We start from the raw sequence: 13,514 nt of genomic DNA, 5'->3' as shown, positions 1-13,514 counted from the left end.
ATGAGTAAAATTATAATCAATAGTAAAATAGAAAAAAAACAGATAAACATATTCATTCAATGCATGATATACAGCAACAAGAGAAAAAAATAACTGTTACTATTCACAATATGTATGGATCTCCTAATGTTAAAAGAACTTAAACATAAAAAGAATACATGATGATTAGCTCCATTTATGTAAGTTCAAAAACAGACAAAACTATTGTGTTAGAAGTAGTGATTGTCAGGGGCTACTGACAGTTGTCACAGTCTGGCAGCTTTAGTATTTCTATATTTTACTTTTTGATCTGGATCTAGGTATTAATTATACTGGTCTGTTCACTTGAATATTGAGTTGTACATAAATATATTATTTATTATGTATATAATATGTTTATTTATAAATATATATATTTGTACACATTATATTATATATAAAAGTTCAGTTAAGGTACAGATGAACCTTCCTGTTCATTAGCTCTTCAACCTTCTGTTTCAAAAGTGATGCTGCACTTCCTTAGCCAGAAGGCAGAGTCACACTGGGTTGCAGCCTCCTGCACAGGCTTAGGGGCCCAGGTCGCCCACGTTGAAGAGCACACAGCATCCGGAGTCTGGACCCAGGGCTCTCCCAGCCGCCTGCCTCCTGCAGTGTGCGTGGCCGTGGCCGTGAGGCGCCTCCTCGCGCTCCCCAACCGTCCTGTAGTCAAGCCAACGGCCGTCATTCGGCCAGCATCCAGGACATCAAGCCATGTTGTGCCTTCTGTTTCTGCTCCTGGGGCTCACCGGGCTTCAGACAGACGACAGTAAGTACAAAATCCCTCTTCTGACCTGTTGGGAATGTCAGGGCTCCTTTCTGTTTCTAAGACGCCGGCTATCTCTGTGAAAACGCTTTCTTGACGGGAGCTCCAACTATGTAAGTCCGAAAACAGTCTCGCATTGCCTCCTTCCCCAGTCAAAATCCACTTTGGTTGTGAGGGTCTTGACCACTCTTCTTGAGACCGTAGTAAATATGTGCGATGCCGATGCCGGTGCTGGAGTACATGCCTTAAGATGATTGTTTCATAGACTGCCCTGAGTTTTTGATCTCTCAGCTCTGTATTTGAAAAGTCCGAAGGATCTGACTTTCTTTGTTCTAATAATACTTGGACCTATTGCCTCAGGGTTACCGGGAACCTGCCCACAGGACAATATTCCTAAAGCAGCATACTTATTTCTCTTGAAAAGATTTGTAATTCTAGAAAAAAGTGGATATTGAGGGTATTTGAAAAGAGAGCAGAAATGAGGGGTAGCGTGTAGAATATTATGGGTTTAGGTGATGGATGTCGCCCCAGTAAAACATTTTGCACCTTACAGATTCTGAAAGACTACGTGTGCAGTTTACAGTTCCGGAGAAAATACGGTCAACATCAAGTGGAGGAGTAGAAACACATGTAATTAAAGCACTAACGTTTCCCACGAACTAAAAAATGCATGTGAATATTTTGTTCCTAATGAGTAAACCTGGTGTTTTTCATCCTTGCTCACTTCCTGAATTTTATATTTATCCCTAATTTTTCTTAAGTGAAAAAGCCCTTTTGAAAATGAACCAAGATTAACAGTGTTTCATAAAAATATGATGAAGTGATGCTTATATTAAAGTCCCAAGGCCCATCTTCTAAATGTTTCCCTCTTGAGTGTCTGAATAATCTCTGACTTGATCCATTTAGAGTCTCTTGACCCTCACTCACCATGCAAGATTTGGAGGATTTTTAGTTGTCGTTTAGTAAACCTATGGCATCCTTATATGGAATCATAAGCATTTGATTTAATGAAATGTTACATGAATAATTTTTACATCTTGATTGCAAACATGTTGATCATAAAGAATTTTTGTTCATGCCATCTTAGTTTGTCTTGGTTCAAGTATTAGTTTTCTCTTTTTTATTCTTTGAATCAGTTGAAAGATTCTTAATCTTTTTTATTAATTTCCAGAATAATTTCTTAAGAAATGAAGTATGATTTTTGAAACAGTACACCTGAATCTTCTTTTTGATTGAGTAGTAAATGTTTAGATAATTTGAATGCAAATACTTACTTAGTAACTACTTACTGCTCACCCTAACAGATATTACAAGCTTAAAATTGTCAATATATAATTTATAAGGGAATATGTATTTAATGAAAACTTTAAATTATTTAAATAAAAAACAAGACATTTAACAGCATTTAAAGAGTGTTTTATCTTTTATGAAAAAAATCTATGGGATTACTTGGTCATATTAGAAAATATACACAGAATCTACTTAAGAGGGAAATGTCTTCAACCAGGTTTCACCGGATTCTATGACAGTAATTCCCATAAGAGAAGTATAAAAAAAATCTTTCCTCAACTGTCAAATTCATGAGGAAAAATTTTTGACTATTTTGTTAATATCTCTAATTCCAATGCCTAGAACAGTAATGAATATATAATAAGGGATTAATAGTATTTTTGAACTGATGAGGTTATCATACCTACCGATTTTACAAATGCTACAAACACAATATGCAACGTGTTATAATTATTATAATTAAGAAATTATCATAAAAGAATATTCAACTTAAAAAGACTAAAAGATTTTAAAAATAACTGAGTGGAATATCTATGTGAAAGATAAGTGTGTAAAATCAAGAATTAACAGTAGACCAGAGACAGCTGAAGAAATAAACAGATACAATATATAAATGGCTAAACAAAAAAGGGAGAATTAGAGGCTTATAGATACAGAATAATTAGAATTCCTAGAAAAGAGAGAGAAAAAGTCTGGAGAATAGGATACATTAAACATAGATGAACTGAGATCAGGTATCACAACACAGAATAAATGAAGTTTATTAGAAATTAGATTACATTAACACTTTCAAAGTACAAGAGAAGAAAATATTTTAAATAATGTACTTCAGCAGGTAGACACTGAAACTGAGACGAAGAACAACATAAAAGCAGGGACTGGTGAAAAGTATGAATATGTATAACTCAAAATAAATTGAATATGCAATTGTAACAAATGAAAGAATACAAAGCATACATATGTCTTGATACAATGGAGAATTAAATTTTAAATAAAACTTTAAACCTAAGTTTATCAGAAATCACATATATTTCAAATTGGATTTTAAAATATATACCTACAAGAGGAACACCTAAATCACAAGGGAGCAGAAAGGTCTAGCACAAAAATAAGAAAAATTATACAAAGCAAAAGGTAAAGTTATCATTTACTATACAACCATTACTTATCAGGCAAAATTTATCAATATTAACAAAATCAGTGAATATTGCATCCAAACTTGAAACAAATTTTATAAAATCTATAAATACTAAATATGTGCAGTTAATTCTTTGCTATACTACATAAATTTTCAATTGAGTAGTTATATTCTTTTAAGTGCAAATTTTGCAATGACTTCATTATTAAACACACTTGTGGATTAAAATAATCAATGTTTTAGGTTCTATCTTATTGGCTAAACATTAAAAAAACTGTACAAATGAAGCAAATATTTTAATATTGGATTCCATTGGAATAAGTCAGTATTAAATTATATATTTTCCTCTTTTTATTTTATTAGTGTGCTTTAGGATGTGATTATTGGTAACATAAAAGGTAGTTTTCCTTTGTAACATTTTTCTCACTTTTCTTTTGCCTTTTTAATCCACTCTTCTGCCAGGTATCCTACATCATTTTAATTGAAGGGAAAACGTACACTGTGAACCTAATGCAAAAGTAGGTGACCTACATTATTTTATCACCTGTTCTCTGTTCTATTTATAATTACTGTTTATATTTATTCAGAAAGTAATTATTTTGCATTCTTTAATATTTTCAGTTGTTGGCTATTTGTCTCTTATTTTATGCTTCAGGAAAATCTTTTAAGCATATATACTAATTATCTTGAAATTTTCATTAATACATAAATATGACTTGTTTTCAAGTTCTCATATTCAACTATATTTGAAAGAACATAGTGGATTTTTGAGTGGAAAGAACAGTGATTTTTAAATTAGTTTCTACATCAGAATGTATTAAGGACTTGGAATATAACTGTAATTACCCAAACTCAATCCCATACAAGCTGAGGAAATTAGTTTTAAAAAAAGCATACCACATTTGGGAATAAAGAAAAATCAAAACTGTAGCTGTATTTTTTTCTATGGGTCCTTAAAAGTTTTAGTCAGTCTCTTTATATTATCTTCATCAAGAATATTCTAGCTTTTCTTACCACTTTAATTTGCATATATTTTACAAAAAACTCTTCCACAAAGAAATGTCCATAGATATTGATTGTGACTTCATTGAATCTACATAATACTTTTGGAGGAATTTTTCCTGTCATTCCCTTTCAATTTTTTATTCATCAGGAATTTTTTAATTGATTCTGAAACTCTTTTAATGCAATCCAAATTATTATTTTATTTGTAGGTATTATTATTTTCATATTTTAAAAGAAATCTTTGTCTCCATACAGTCATGAATTCAAGCTGCACCTTTGTCTAATAGTTTTTATTGTTTTCACTTTCATACTCAACTCTAGGATTCATCCAGAATTGATGTTTGTGTGTTTCATGAGCATGGGAATCCAGATTTGAATATTTTTTTGTATTAGCCTCCAATGAATCCAGCACATGCTACTGAAAAAATAATTTTCCCATTTCACTGTAATGAAATGTTTGTCATAATTCAAAAGAGTGTTTATGATGGGGATCTCTTTCTGGACTATTTTCTCTAATTTTAGGTTTACTCCCGAGCCCTATTTATCTGTACAGACATCACACAGTATTAAGTACTGTACTAAGTCTAGCTGTGTTCAACAGTTTTAAGATGCTCTTGTTTTTCTTGATCCTTTAATTTTCCATATTATGTCTGAAGTCATTTTTGTCTTTTGTACATTTTATTTTTATATTCCTTTTTCCTTCATTGTCTCCACTTTAATGAATCTATGTTTTATATGATACCATTTTCTCTAAATTAAATAATTCTTTGTTATATATCTTTTTACTATTCTTTAGTAGTTTCTCTAGACTATCATATTAGTTCCTGAATTATTGAATCTAATATAAATTATTACTTTTACAAGTTACTCTACATTGTTGAAGGCTTCCTTGGTGTCTCAGATGGTAAAGAATCTGCCTGCAATGCAGGAGATACTGGTTCAATCTCTGGATTGCAAAGACTCCCTGGAAAAAAAGTGGCTACCCACTCCAGTGTTCTTGCCTGGAGAATTCCATGGACAGAGGAGCCTAAGTGGGCTGCAGTTCATGGAGTCAAAGAGTCAGACACAACACACATACGTTGTTAGATCATTAAGCCTTTTTCATTTCATTTGTCTTCTGCTTTTTCATTATTTTTCTCATATGCTTTTAAGCTCCAATGTACTATTAGGATTATTTTTGTACAGTATATGTCCCTTTATAATTAAGCATGAATTTACTCATTCTGGTGCTCTTCATTTTTCCTTCATTTGTTTCTATCTGCAGTTAGTTTCTGTATGTCTTGGGAATTCTCTTCACTTCTATTGTAGGTCTGCTTGTTTTTGCTTAGCGTGCATTCAGGGTTAAACATTAGCCTTATTCTTTTTCTTACTTTAAATATTTCAATTTATTGTATATCAAATTTACTTAAGTTGAAAATATACAAAAATGATTATATATATATATTTTTTTAAGTAAAGGATTTAGAAAGAAGTTCACAAAAAAAGTTCACAGTAAAATTCCTGAGCAGTGGGATTGCAAGTGATTTTTTTTCTATGTACATTTATGCATTTTTCTAAATTTTCTAGAACATACAGTTTCCTGTGTCACTTGTAACAAATCACCACAAATGCAGTGGATTACAACAGAAATTTATTGCCTTACATTTTTGGAGGCCAAAATTCTGCAATTAGTATCAGTGAGACAAAATTAAGATGTCAGCAGGACTAGGCTCCCTGGGAGTAGGCATAGCGTGTCTTCCACCGCTCCCTGCTTCTGATGGTTGCCAGCTTTCCTTGGCCTGTAACCTTATCATTTGAATCTTCAGGACCAGCATCTTTCAAATCTCTCTCTGCTCCATCTTCACCTCACCTTTCCCTTTGTGGGCAGTTAAACCTCTTAAAAAAAAAATTAGATGAATTGAGAGAGTAGCAGTGAAACATATGCACTGCCATGGGTGAAACAGACAGCTAGTGGGACGCTACTGTGTAGCACAGAGGGCTCAGCCTGGTGCTCTGTGATGACCTAGAAGATGGGGTGGGAGGGGCTGAAGAGGGACTTGCAGGAGGGAGAGGGATATATGTGTCCTTATGGCTGATTTGCACTGTACATCAGAAGCCAACACAACATTGTAAAGTAATTATCCTCCAATTAAAAATAAATCTTAAAAAATCAAAAACACGAAAGAAGATGATTTTATGTGAGTATGGTTGGTTTACAATATTGTGTTAGTTTCTACTTTACAACAAAGTGAATCAGCCATACATATACATATATCCCCTCTGTTTCAGATTTCCTTCCCATTTAGGCCACCACAGACCATTGAGTAGTTAGTTCCCTGTGCTATACAGAAGGTTCTTGTTAGTTATCTATTTTATACATAGCGTCAACAGTGTATATACATCAATCCCAGTCTCCTAATTCATTCCACCCCTCTCTTTTCCCTCTTGGTGTTCATATGCACATTTTTCTTTTTTTTTTCAACTGTGTCTAACCTTATTCTTAAAAACATTTTTGCTGGAATAACTTCTGGGATGACCTTTTTAAAGTGACTTTTGTCCTTTAAAAGTATTTATTTCATTGTCTTCTGGTTTTCTTTCCTCATTTGTATTGACAACTTAAGCTCTCAGTCTTAGTGCTCTTCCTTGAAGGGTACATCTTTTTCTTCTAAATACTTAGAAGGTTTTAGTTTGGTTTTCATCAGCCTTTAAAACTAGTAATGTAGGTGTAATTTTTCTTTGCTTTTATCATGTTTGAATAAAATAGGATTTATTGAGTCTATACCACCAATTTTGAAAAAAAAATGGTCTTATTTTGAGAGATTTAAGTTTAGCTCCTTGGCTACTCTGTGCAACTTCAAAATTTGGCAAATGATTTTACAGGGAAAGAAGCTATGTATTTGATACAACTTAAATATTCATATGATTATTCAAGAACTGCACAGCCACCAAAAGTTCTGCTGGTTTCTAGACTCCTCAGTAATAGCTTCCTCCCTTGGCCAAGCATAGATATATGACTTCTTTCTTTGCCAAAAAAAAAAAAAAACAGTACCTGCATATCACTAGTTAAGTCTCTTCATAGGGCTTTCAACACAGAATCTGTGCATCCCCTGGAGCTCCACTCCATTGTGTGTTACTTTTTCTTTTTGCTACAGGAATGAGAAAAATTTTGTTCTGCTTGTCAGTGGTTTGGCTCTTTGAACTTTTGCTTTAACAGATCCAGACTGCCATGAGTCCCCAGTCTTTATACTATACATATTGGGAAAATGAAAATGAAATGCCGACACCTACCTTTTCTTTTTATAGAGACTTTTAAACATCCTCTTCCCACGTTTACAAATAATGTATTTTTTAATTACTTTACCATATTGTATTGGTTTTGTCATACATCAGCATGAATCCGCCACAGGTGTACACGTGTTCCGAATCCTGAACTCCCCTCCCACCTCCTTCCCCATACCATCCCTCTGGGTCATCCCAGTGCACCAGCCCCTTTAAAGTGAGATCCCTACCTTGTCTGTTGACTTTATGTCACGTCAGTTCAATGTTTGTTGACTGTTATTTTCCAGATATTTTTAAAGAGCTTGAATTACAGGAGTAAACAAAATGCATATGAATTTTATATTATCAGATGAGACTAAAAATAATGTGATTTAAAAAGGGGATTAGAAAGAATACTAGAAGGTGACACATGCTTAAGCAAAATTATAGAGCAAAGTAGAAGTGTCATTTGAAAACCATATGCTTCGATAATTGGGAAAGTTGCCAAGTTTTATAAACTTGTTGAGAGAAACCTCAGGGAGATGAGGGTATATAAGCAAAGACTTGAAGTAGGTGAGACAACCAGCTATGTTGAAAAACATCCCAGGAAGAGGCAACAGCTAGTGCAAATACCCTGAGATGGAAGTTTGCCCGTTGTGTTTAAAAACAGCAGGGAGGACAGTGTGACAGTCAGGTGAATGAGGAAAGGTCTGAAGACTAGAAATTTTGAGCCAGATTAGAACTGTATGTGTGTGTGTGTGTGTGTGTGTGTGTGTGTGTGTGTGTGTGTGTTAGTCACTCAATCATGTCCGACTCCCTGTGACCCCATGGACTGCAACCCGCCAGGCTCCTCTGTCCATGGAATTCTCCAGGCAAGAATACTGGAGTGGGTTGCCATTTCCTTCTCCAATGTGAATTTTATTTTATTTTTTTTTGTTGTTGTTATTCAGAATTCTGACTTTATTTTTATTTATTTTTTTTACTTTACAATATTGGTTTTGCCATACATTAAACTTTTAGTAGTAGTAGTATAGTCGCTAAGTTGTGTCTGACTCCCGTGACCCCACAGACTGTAGCCTGCCAGGCTCCTCTGTCCATGGGATCCTCCAGGCAAGAACACTGGAGTGGCTTGCCATTTCCTTCTCCAAAAGTAGAACTAAATTCTTGTATTCAGAGAATCTCTCTGTCTCCTTTCTCTCCCTTTCTCTCTCTCTTCCTATCTATAATAAATATAATAAAAGACATATCTTTTCAAAATAAAATCTAGGAAACACATTTTCCCTTAGATATTTATTTAATTTTCCATGAAAATCTTATTTTACAGAGCTTTCTTACCTCATAATTTTAGAGTTTATGGTTACAGTGGCACAGGAAGTATGAAACCTCTTGAACATGAGTTCCAGGTACGTTTTATTGTCTGTTTTACCTTTATTATATGAGCTTCTGTGATCATCTTACTTAGGGTCCACATGGTGCTAGAATGGAAAGGGCTGGAGTTTTGTTTTGGCATAAATATAACCATTTCCTTTTGATGATGTGTTTTCAGTTAGCTGTGTGACACAGATGGTTAAACAAACCGCTTATGACCGTGATGCATTTAAGCTACTGTTTCATGATGGCTTCCCTGGTGGCTCAGACGGTAAAGCATCTGCCTACAATGCAGGAGACCAGGGTTCGATTCCTGGGTCGGGAAGATCCCCTGGAGAAGGAAATGGCAATCCACTCCAGCACTCTTGCCTGGAAAATCCCATCAATGGAGGAGCCTTATAGGCCACAGTCCATGGGGTCACAAAGAGTTGGACATGACTGAGCAACTTCACTTTCTTTTCTTTCTTTCTTTTCATGATGCTGATGGATATGGTAAAAGGGTTGAATATGGAGTGAGATACTTACAATGAGAGAACATGACTGGAATCAGGAAAGCTAAATCTGGAAGAAAAGGAGAATCCAAAGACTTATCTGAAGTATGTTCAGGGACCAAAGAAGTACACATGTTACATTTCATGCACATTAAGGAATATACTACATGTTCATCTATTTGGAATATCCAGAGCTTCATTTAATAAAGCTTGTGATTTGTTGTAAAAAATAATATAGAAGGATGCATAGAACTTCAGGGATTACCCATTCCTGAAATGCTGTTTTTGCTTTTTCCATTTACCTTGCCTCACCAATACCTGAAACATACGGTGATACCTACTCTCGGAGAAATCCACACAGAAATGGTTTTAAGCCAAGCCTTCAATGGAATAAGGTGGCCCAGGAAATTGGTTTTAAGATGGCAGGAGGCATATCTCCATTCCTCATGGGGAATGGGTCTAGGACCAGTGACTCTGAGATAGCTAAGTATGTGCATAGCATGAAACACCTGGGCAGGAACACAGCAAGCAGGAGAAGGATATGAGCGGGCCAGGCCATGAAAGATATGCTGTGCCATGGAAATCCATGTGGACTTCATCCCTACTGACACAGGGAGCTGCTGGGGAAATATCAGCAAGAACTAGCCTAGCCATGTTCACACTCGCCAGTGGCTGTTCAGTTAGCATATAGAGGGTGAGCCAGGGAAAGAGGTGGAAGGCCTTGCTAGCCTGGGAGAGCAGAAAAGAGATGACCGCAAGTGCTGTGCACGTGTGGCAACTGGGGAACGAAGAGGCTCATCCAGTGCAGCCTCTAATACCCGCACCGGAAGGTCTGGTTAACTAAGGTGGTAGGACTGGGTGAGCACCAGCATCCTTTTATCACTGCTTTCTCTTTGCCTGGTTTCAGTTACTTGCTGTCAGCCAGGTGGCACTAGTGGTAAAGAACCCGCCTATCAATGTCGGAGATGCTGAAGATGTGGGTTCGATCCCTTGGTCGGGAAGACCCCCTGGAGGTGGTCATGGCAACCCACTCCAGTATTCTTGCCTGAGAATCCCATGGACAGAGGAGTCTGGCAGGCTACATAGACCATGGGGTCACAAAGAGTCGAACGCGACTGAGCGACTTAGCACGCACAAATACCTGTTTGATTTTTTGTTTGCAATCCTGATTTCTACATAGCAAATTATACCACTGTGCTGGAGTGAAAGCATTTTTATAGACTAAGCTCTTAACAGGGAAAATAATAAACATGCTGTGTTTTTTAACCTTTGCCCAACAGAGTAGGCAAAGACATGTGAATCGTCTATGGATTTCTCTATACAAATGTATAAATAATGCATACTGTCTAGAAGTCTTATGATATATACACTTATGCATATATACATATATAATAGACATACTGTGTGGCATTGTGTGTGTGTGCGTGTGTGTGTGTGACAATCATATCCAACTCTTTGTGACCCTATGGACTATAGCCCACCAGGCTCCTCTGTCCATGGGATTCTCCAGGCAAGAATGCTGGAGTGGGTTGCCATTTTATTCTCCAGGGATCAAACCCACATCTTCTATGTATCCTGCACTGGAAGACATATTTTTTACCACTGAGCTACCTTGGAAACCTCAAGAGGGAGAGAGACAGAGCTAAAAAAAAGAAAAATAGAGACGATAATATGCACGTGGCCGCAATGTCCCACACCTAATTTTTATGTGATTCTGTATACCTAACACATAACTCTATTTCCTCCCTCCCCAGGAGATAGTCATGGAAGACAAATGTATAATTAAAAAGACAAATCAAAGACTGTTTTAATAATAACCTGAATGTAGTAAGTTATTGAATGCTGGCCTCAAATGCCATGTTGGCAAAGTATGTTTGCCAAAGCTTCAACCCTATCTTCAGTGTAGGAAAACTCAGGAGGGTTTATTAAATTAGGCTAGAAGTATATAAATTTGTTTTTCATGAATTCCACAAATGATTTGCATCCCTAAAATCTTACTAACTAAAGGCTTATCTATAAGAAACCAAATCAACCTATCAGACACAGAATTTGTTCCCTGATCATTTCAGTTCAGTTACTCAGTTATGTCCAACACTTTGTGACCCCATGGACTGTAGCATTCCAGGCTTCCCTATCCATCAGCAACTCCCAGAACCTACTCAAACTCATGTCCATCAAGTCGGTGATGCCATCCAACCATCTTATCTTCTGATGTCCTCTTCTCCTCCTGCCTTCAATCCTTCCCAGCATCAGGGTCTTTTCCAATGAGTCAGTTCTTTGCATCAGGAAGCCAAAGTATTGGTGTTTCAGCTTCAGCATCAGTCCTTCCAATGAATATTCATGACTGATTTCCTTTAGGAGGGACTGGTTTGATCTCTTTGCAGTCCAAGGAACTCTCAAGAGTCTTCTCCAACACCACAATTCAAAAGCATCAATTCTTCATTGCTCAGCTTTCTTTATAGTCCAACTCTCACATCCATACATGACTACTGGAAAAACCATGGCTTTGGCTAGACAGACCTTTGTCAGCAAAATAATGTCACTGCTTTTTAATATGCTGTCTAGGCTGGTCATCACAGGGTTGTTCCCCATGTCTGCAGCTTACTTTCTGATCTCTTCAGAACAGAGAGATACTCATAGTGGTCAAAAAGTAAAATTACAAGATGGCGTAACAATCTGAAATATGTATGCATATAAAAATAGATGTCAAACTATAGGAGGCAGAAATTGACAGAAATGAAAAAAAATTATTATTATTAAAGATTTAGACTTTTCTCTCTGTGGTGCTAGTGATAAAGAATCCACTTGCCAATGCAGGAGACCCAAGAGATGAGGGTTTGATCCCTGAGTTGGGAAGATCCCTGAAGTAGGAAATGCCAGTCTGCTTCAGTAGTCTTACCTGGAGAATCCCCTGGACAGAGGAGCCTGGCAGGCTATAGTCCATAGAGTCACAAAGAGTCAGACACAACTGAATATGCATGCCCCGCCCCCCCACACACACACTCTCTCTGTCTCTTTCTCTCTCAATAATCAATAGGTGAAGTAGGAAGAAACTCAGCAAATATGTTGATGACTTGAGCAGAACTATCAATCAACTTGATCAGATCAAAATTTGTAGGAGACACACACAACATTCTTACTGTTGTTGTTAATACACATTCATTTTGAGTGCTAATAGAAGACTAAACAAGGTATGGTAAAGGAAAACAGGGCAAAAAAATGACAATGAAAAAAATATGAAAAAACTGGGAAAGGAAATTGTATAAAAATAATAAACTTTTGATTATTCTATCAAAATTTTATTCTCTGCTGACCTAAAATGATTTATTGATTTCCAACTTTTCCAATCAACTTTTGTATAAGATTGATATAATTTACTGATAATTTTGAAGATAGATATGTTATCAGTCTGGACAATATAAACCACATTTGCAGGAAAGTAGTCGAAACCTGGAGGAAAGGAAGATATTTTCTCTTGATTGTATAAAGTATGATTTATGCAGATGAAGCTGTATATGAACCCACAGTCAAGAAATACAAATATGATGATACACCAATGAAGTATCTAAAAAATGTAAGAAACTGTTAGTCTATGTCTAAAGAAATCACTCAAAAATTTGCACATAGAAAGTTTAATATAGAGAATTAAACAGGGATTAGACTAAAAAACAAGAAGTAAAGAGAACTTTAAAGGACATAGGAATATCAGATAGAAGAAGCAGTTGGCAGCCTTCAGTTCAGTTCAATTCAGTCGCTCAGTCGTGTCCAACTCTTTGTGACCCCATGAATCGCAGCATGCCAGGCCTCCCTGTCCATCACCAACAGTGAACGTGAGTTCACTCAGACTCACATCCATCAAGTCAGTGATGCCATCCAGCCATCTCATCCTCTGTCGTCCCCTTCTCCTCCTGCCCCCAATCCCTCCCAGCATCAGAGTCTTTTCCAATGAGTCAACTCTTCACATGAGGTGGCCAAAGTACTGGAGTTTCAGCTTTAGCATCATTCCTTCCAAAGAAATCCCAGGGCTGATCTCCTTCAGAATGGACTGGTTGGATCTCCTTGCGGGCCAAGGGACTCTCAAGAGTCTTCTCCAACACCACAGTTCAAAAGCATCAATTCTTCAGAGCTCAGCTTTCTTCACAGTCCAACTCTCACATCCATACATGACCACTGGAAAAACCATAGCCTTGACTAGATGGATCTT

At 36.4% G+C, this 13,514-nt stretch overlaps 1 protein-coding gene across 3 annotated transcripts in view; it reads left to right on the top strand.

Annotated features, from left to right (window-relative positions):
* Positions 1–661: 661 nt before the first annotated feature.
* The window catches only part of LOC133240017 (disintegrin and metalloproteinase domain-containing protein 2), a 102,694-nt gene continuing 89,841 nt past the window's right edge, over positions 662–13,514 (top strand). The window contains exons 1-4 of one of the 3 annotated variants that reach the window (XM_061404531.1): positions 662–784; positions 1,335–1,411; positions 3,672–3,727; positions 8,776–8,854. In XM_061404531.1, the coding sequence (XP_061260515.1) occupies positions 730–784; positions 1,335–1,411; positions 3,672–3,727; positions 8,776–8,854 (267 nt within the window). In that variant the 5' untranslated portion in view covers positions 662–729. Of the gene's footprint in view, positions 785–1,334; positions 1,412–3,671; positions 3,728–8,775; positions 8,855–13,514 lie in introns of those variants that run through there. The other 2 variants (XM_061404530.1, XM_061404533.1) reach the window with 2 other exon arrangements.

The sequence above is a fragment of the Bos javanicus genome, chromosome 27 (genome assembly GCF_032452875.1).
Source record: "Bos javanicus breed banteng chromosome 27, ARS-OSU_banteng_1.0, whole genome shotgun sequence".
NCBI classification, from domain to species: Eukaryota; Metazoa; Chordata; class Mammalia; order Artiodactyla; family Bovidae; genus Bos; species Bos javanicus.
The sequence above is the reverse complement of the archived record's forward strand: the minus strand, read 5'-3'. Positions and strand labels throughout refer to the sequence as shown.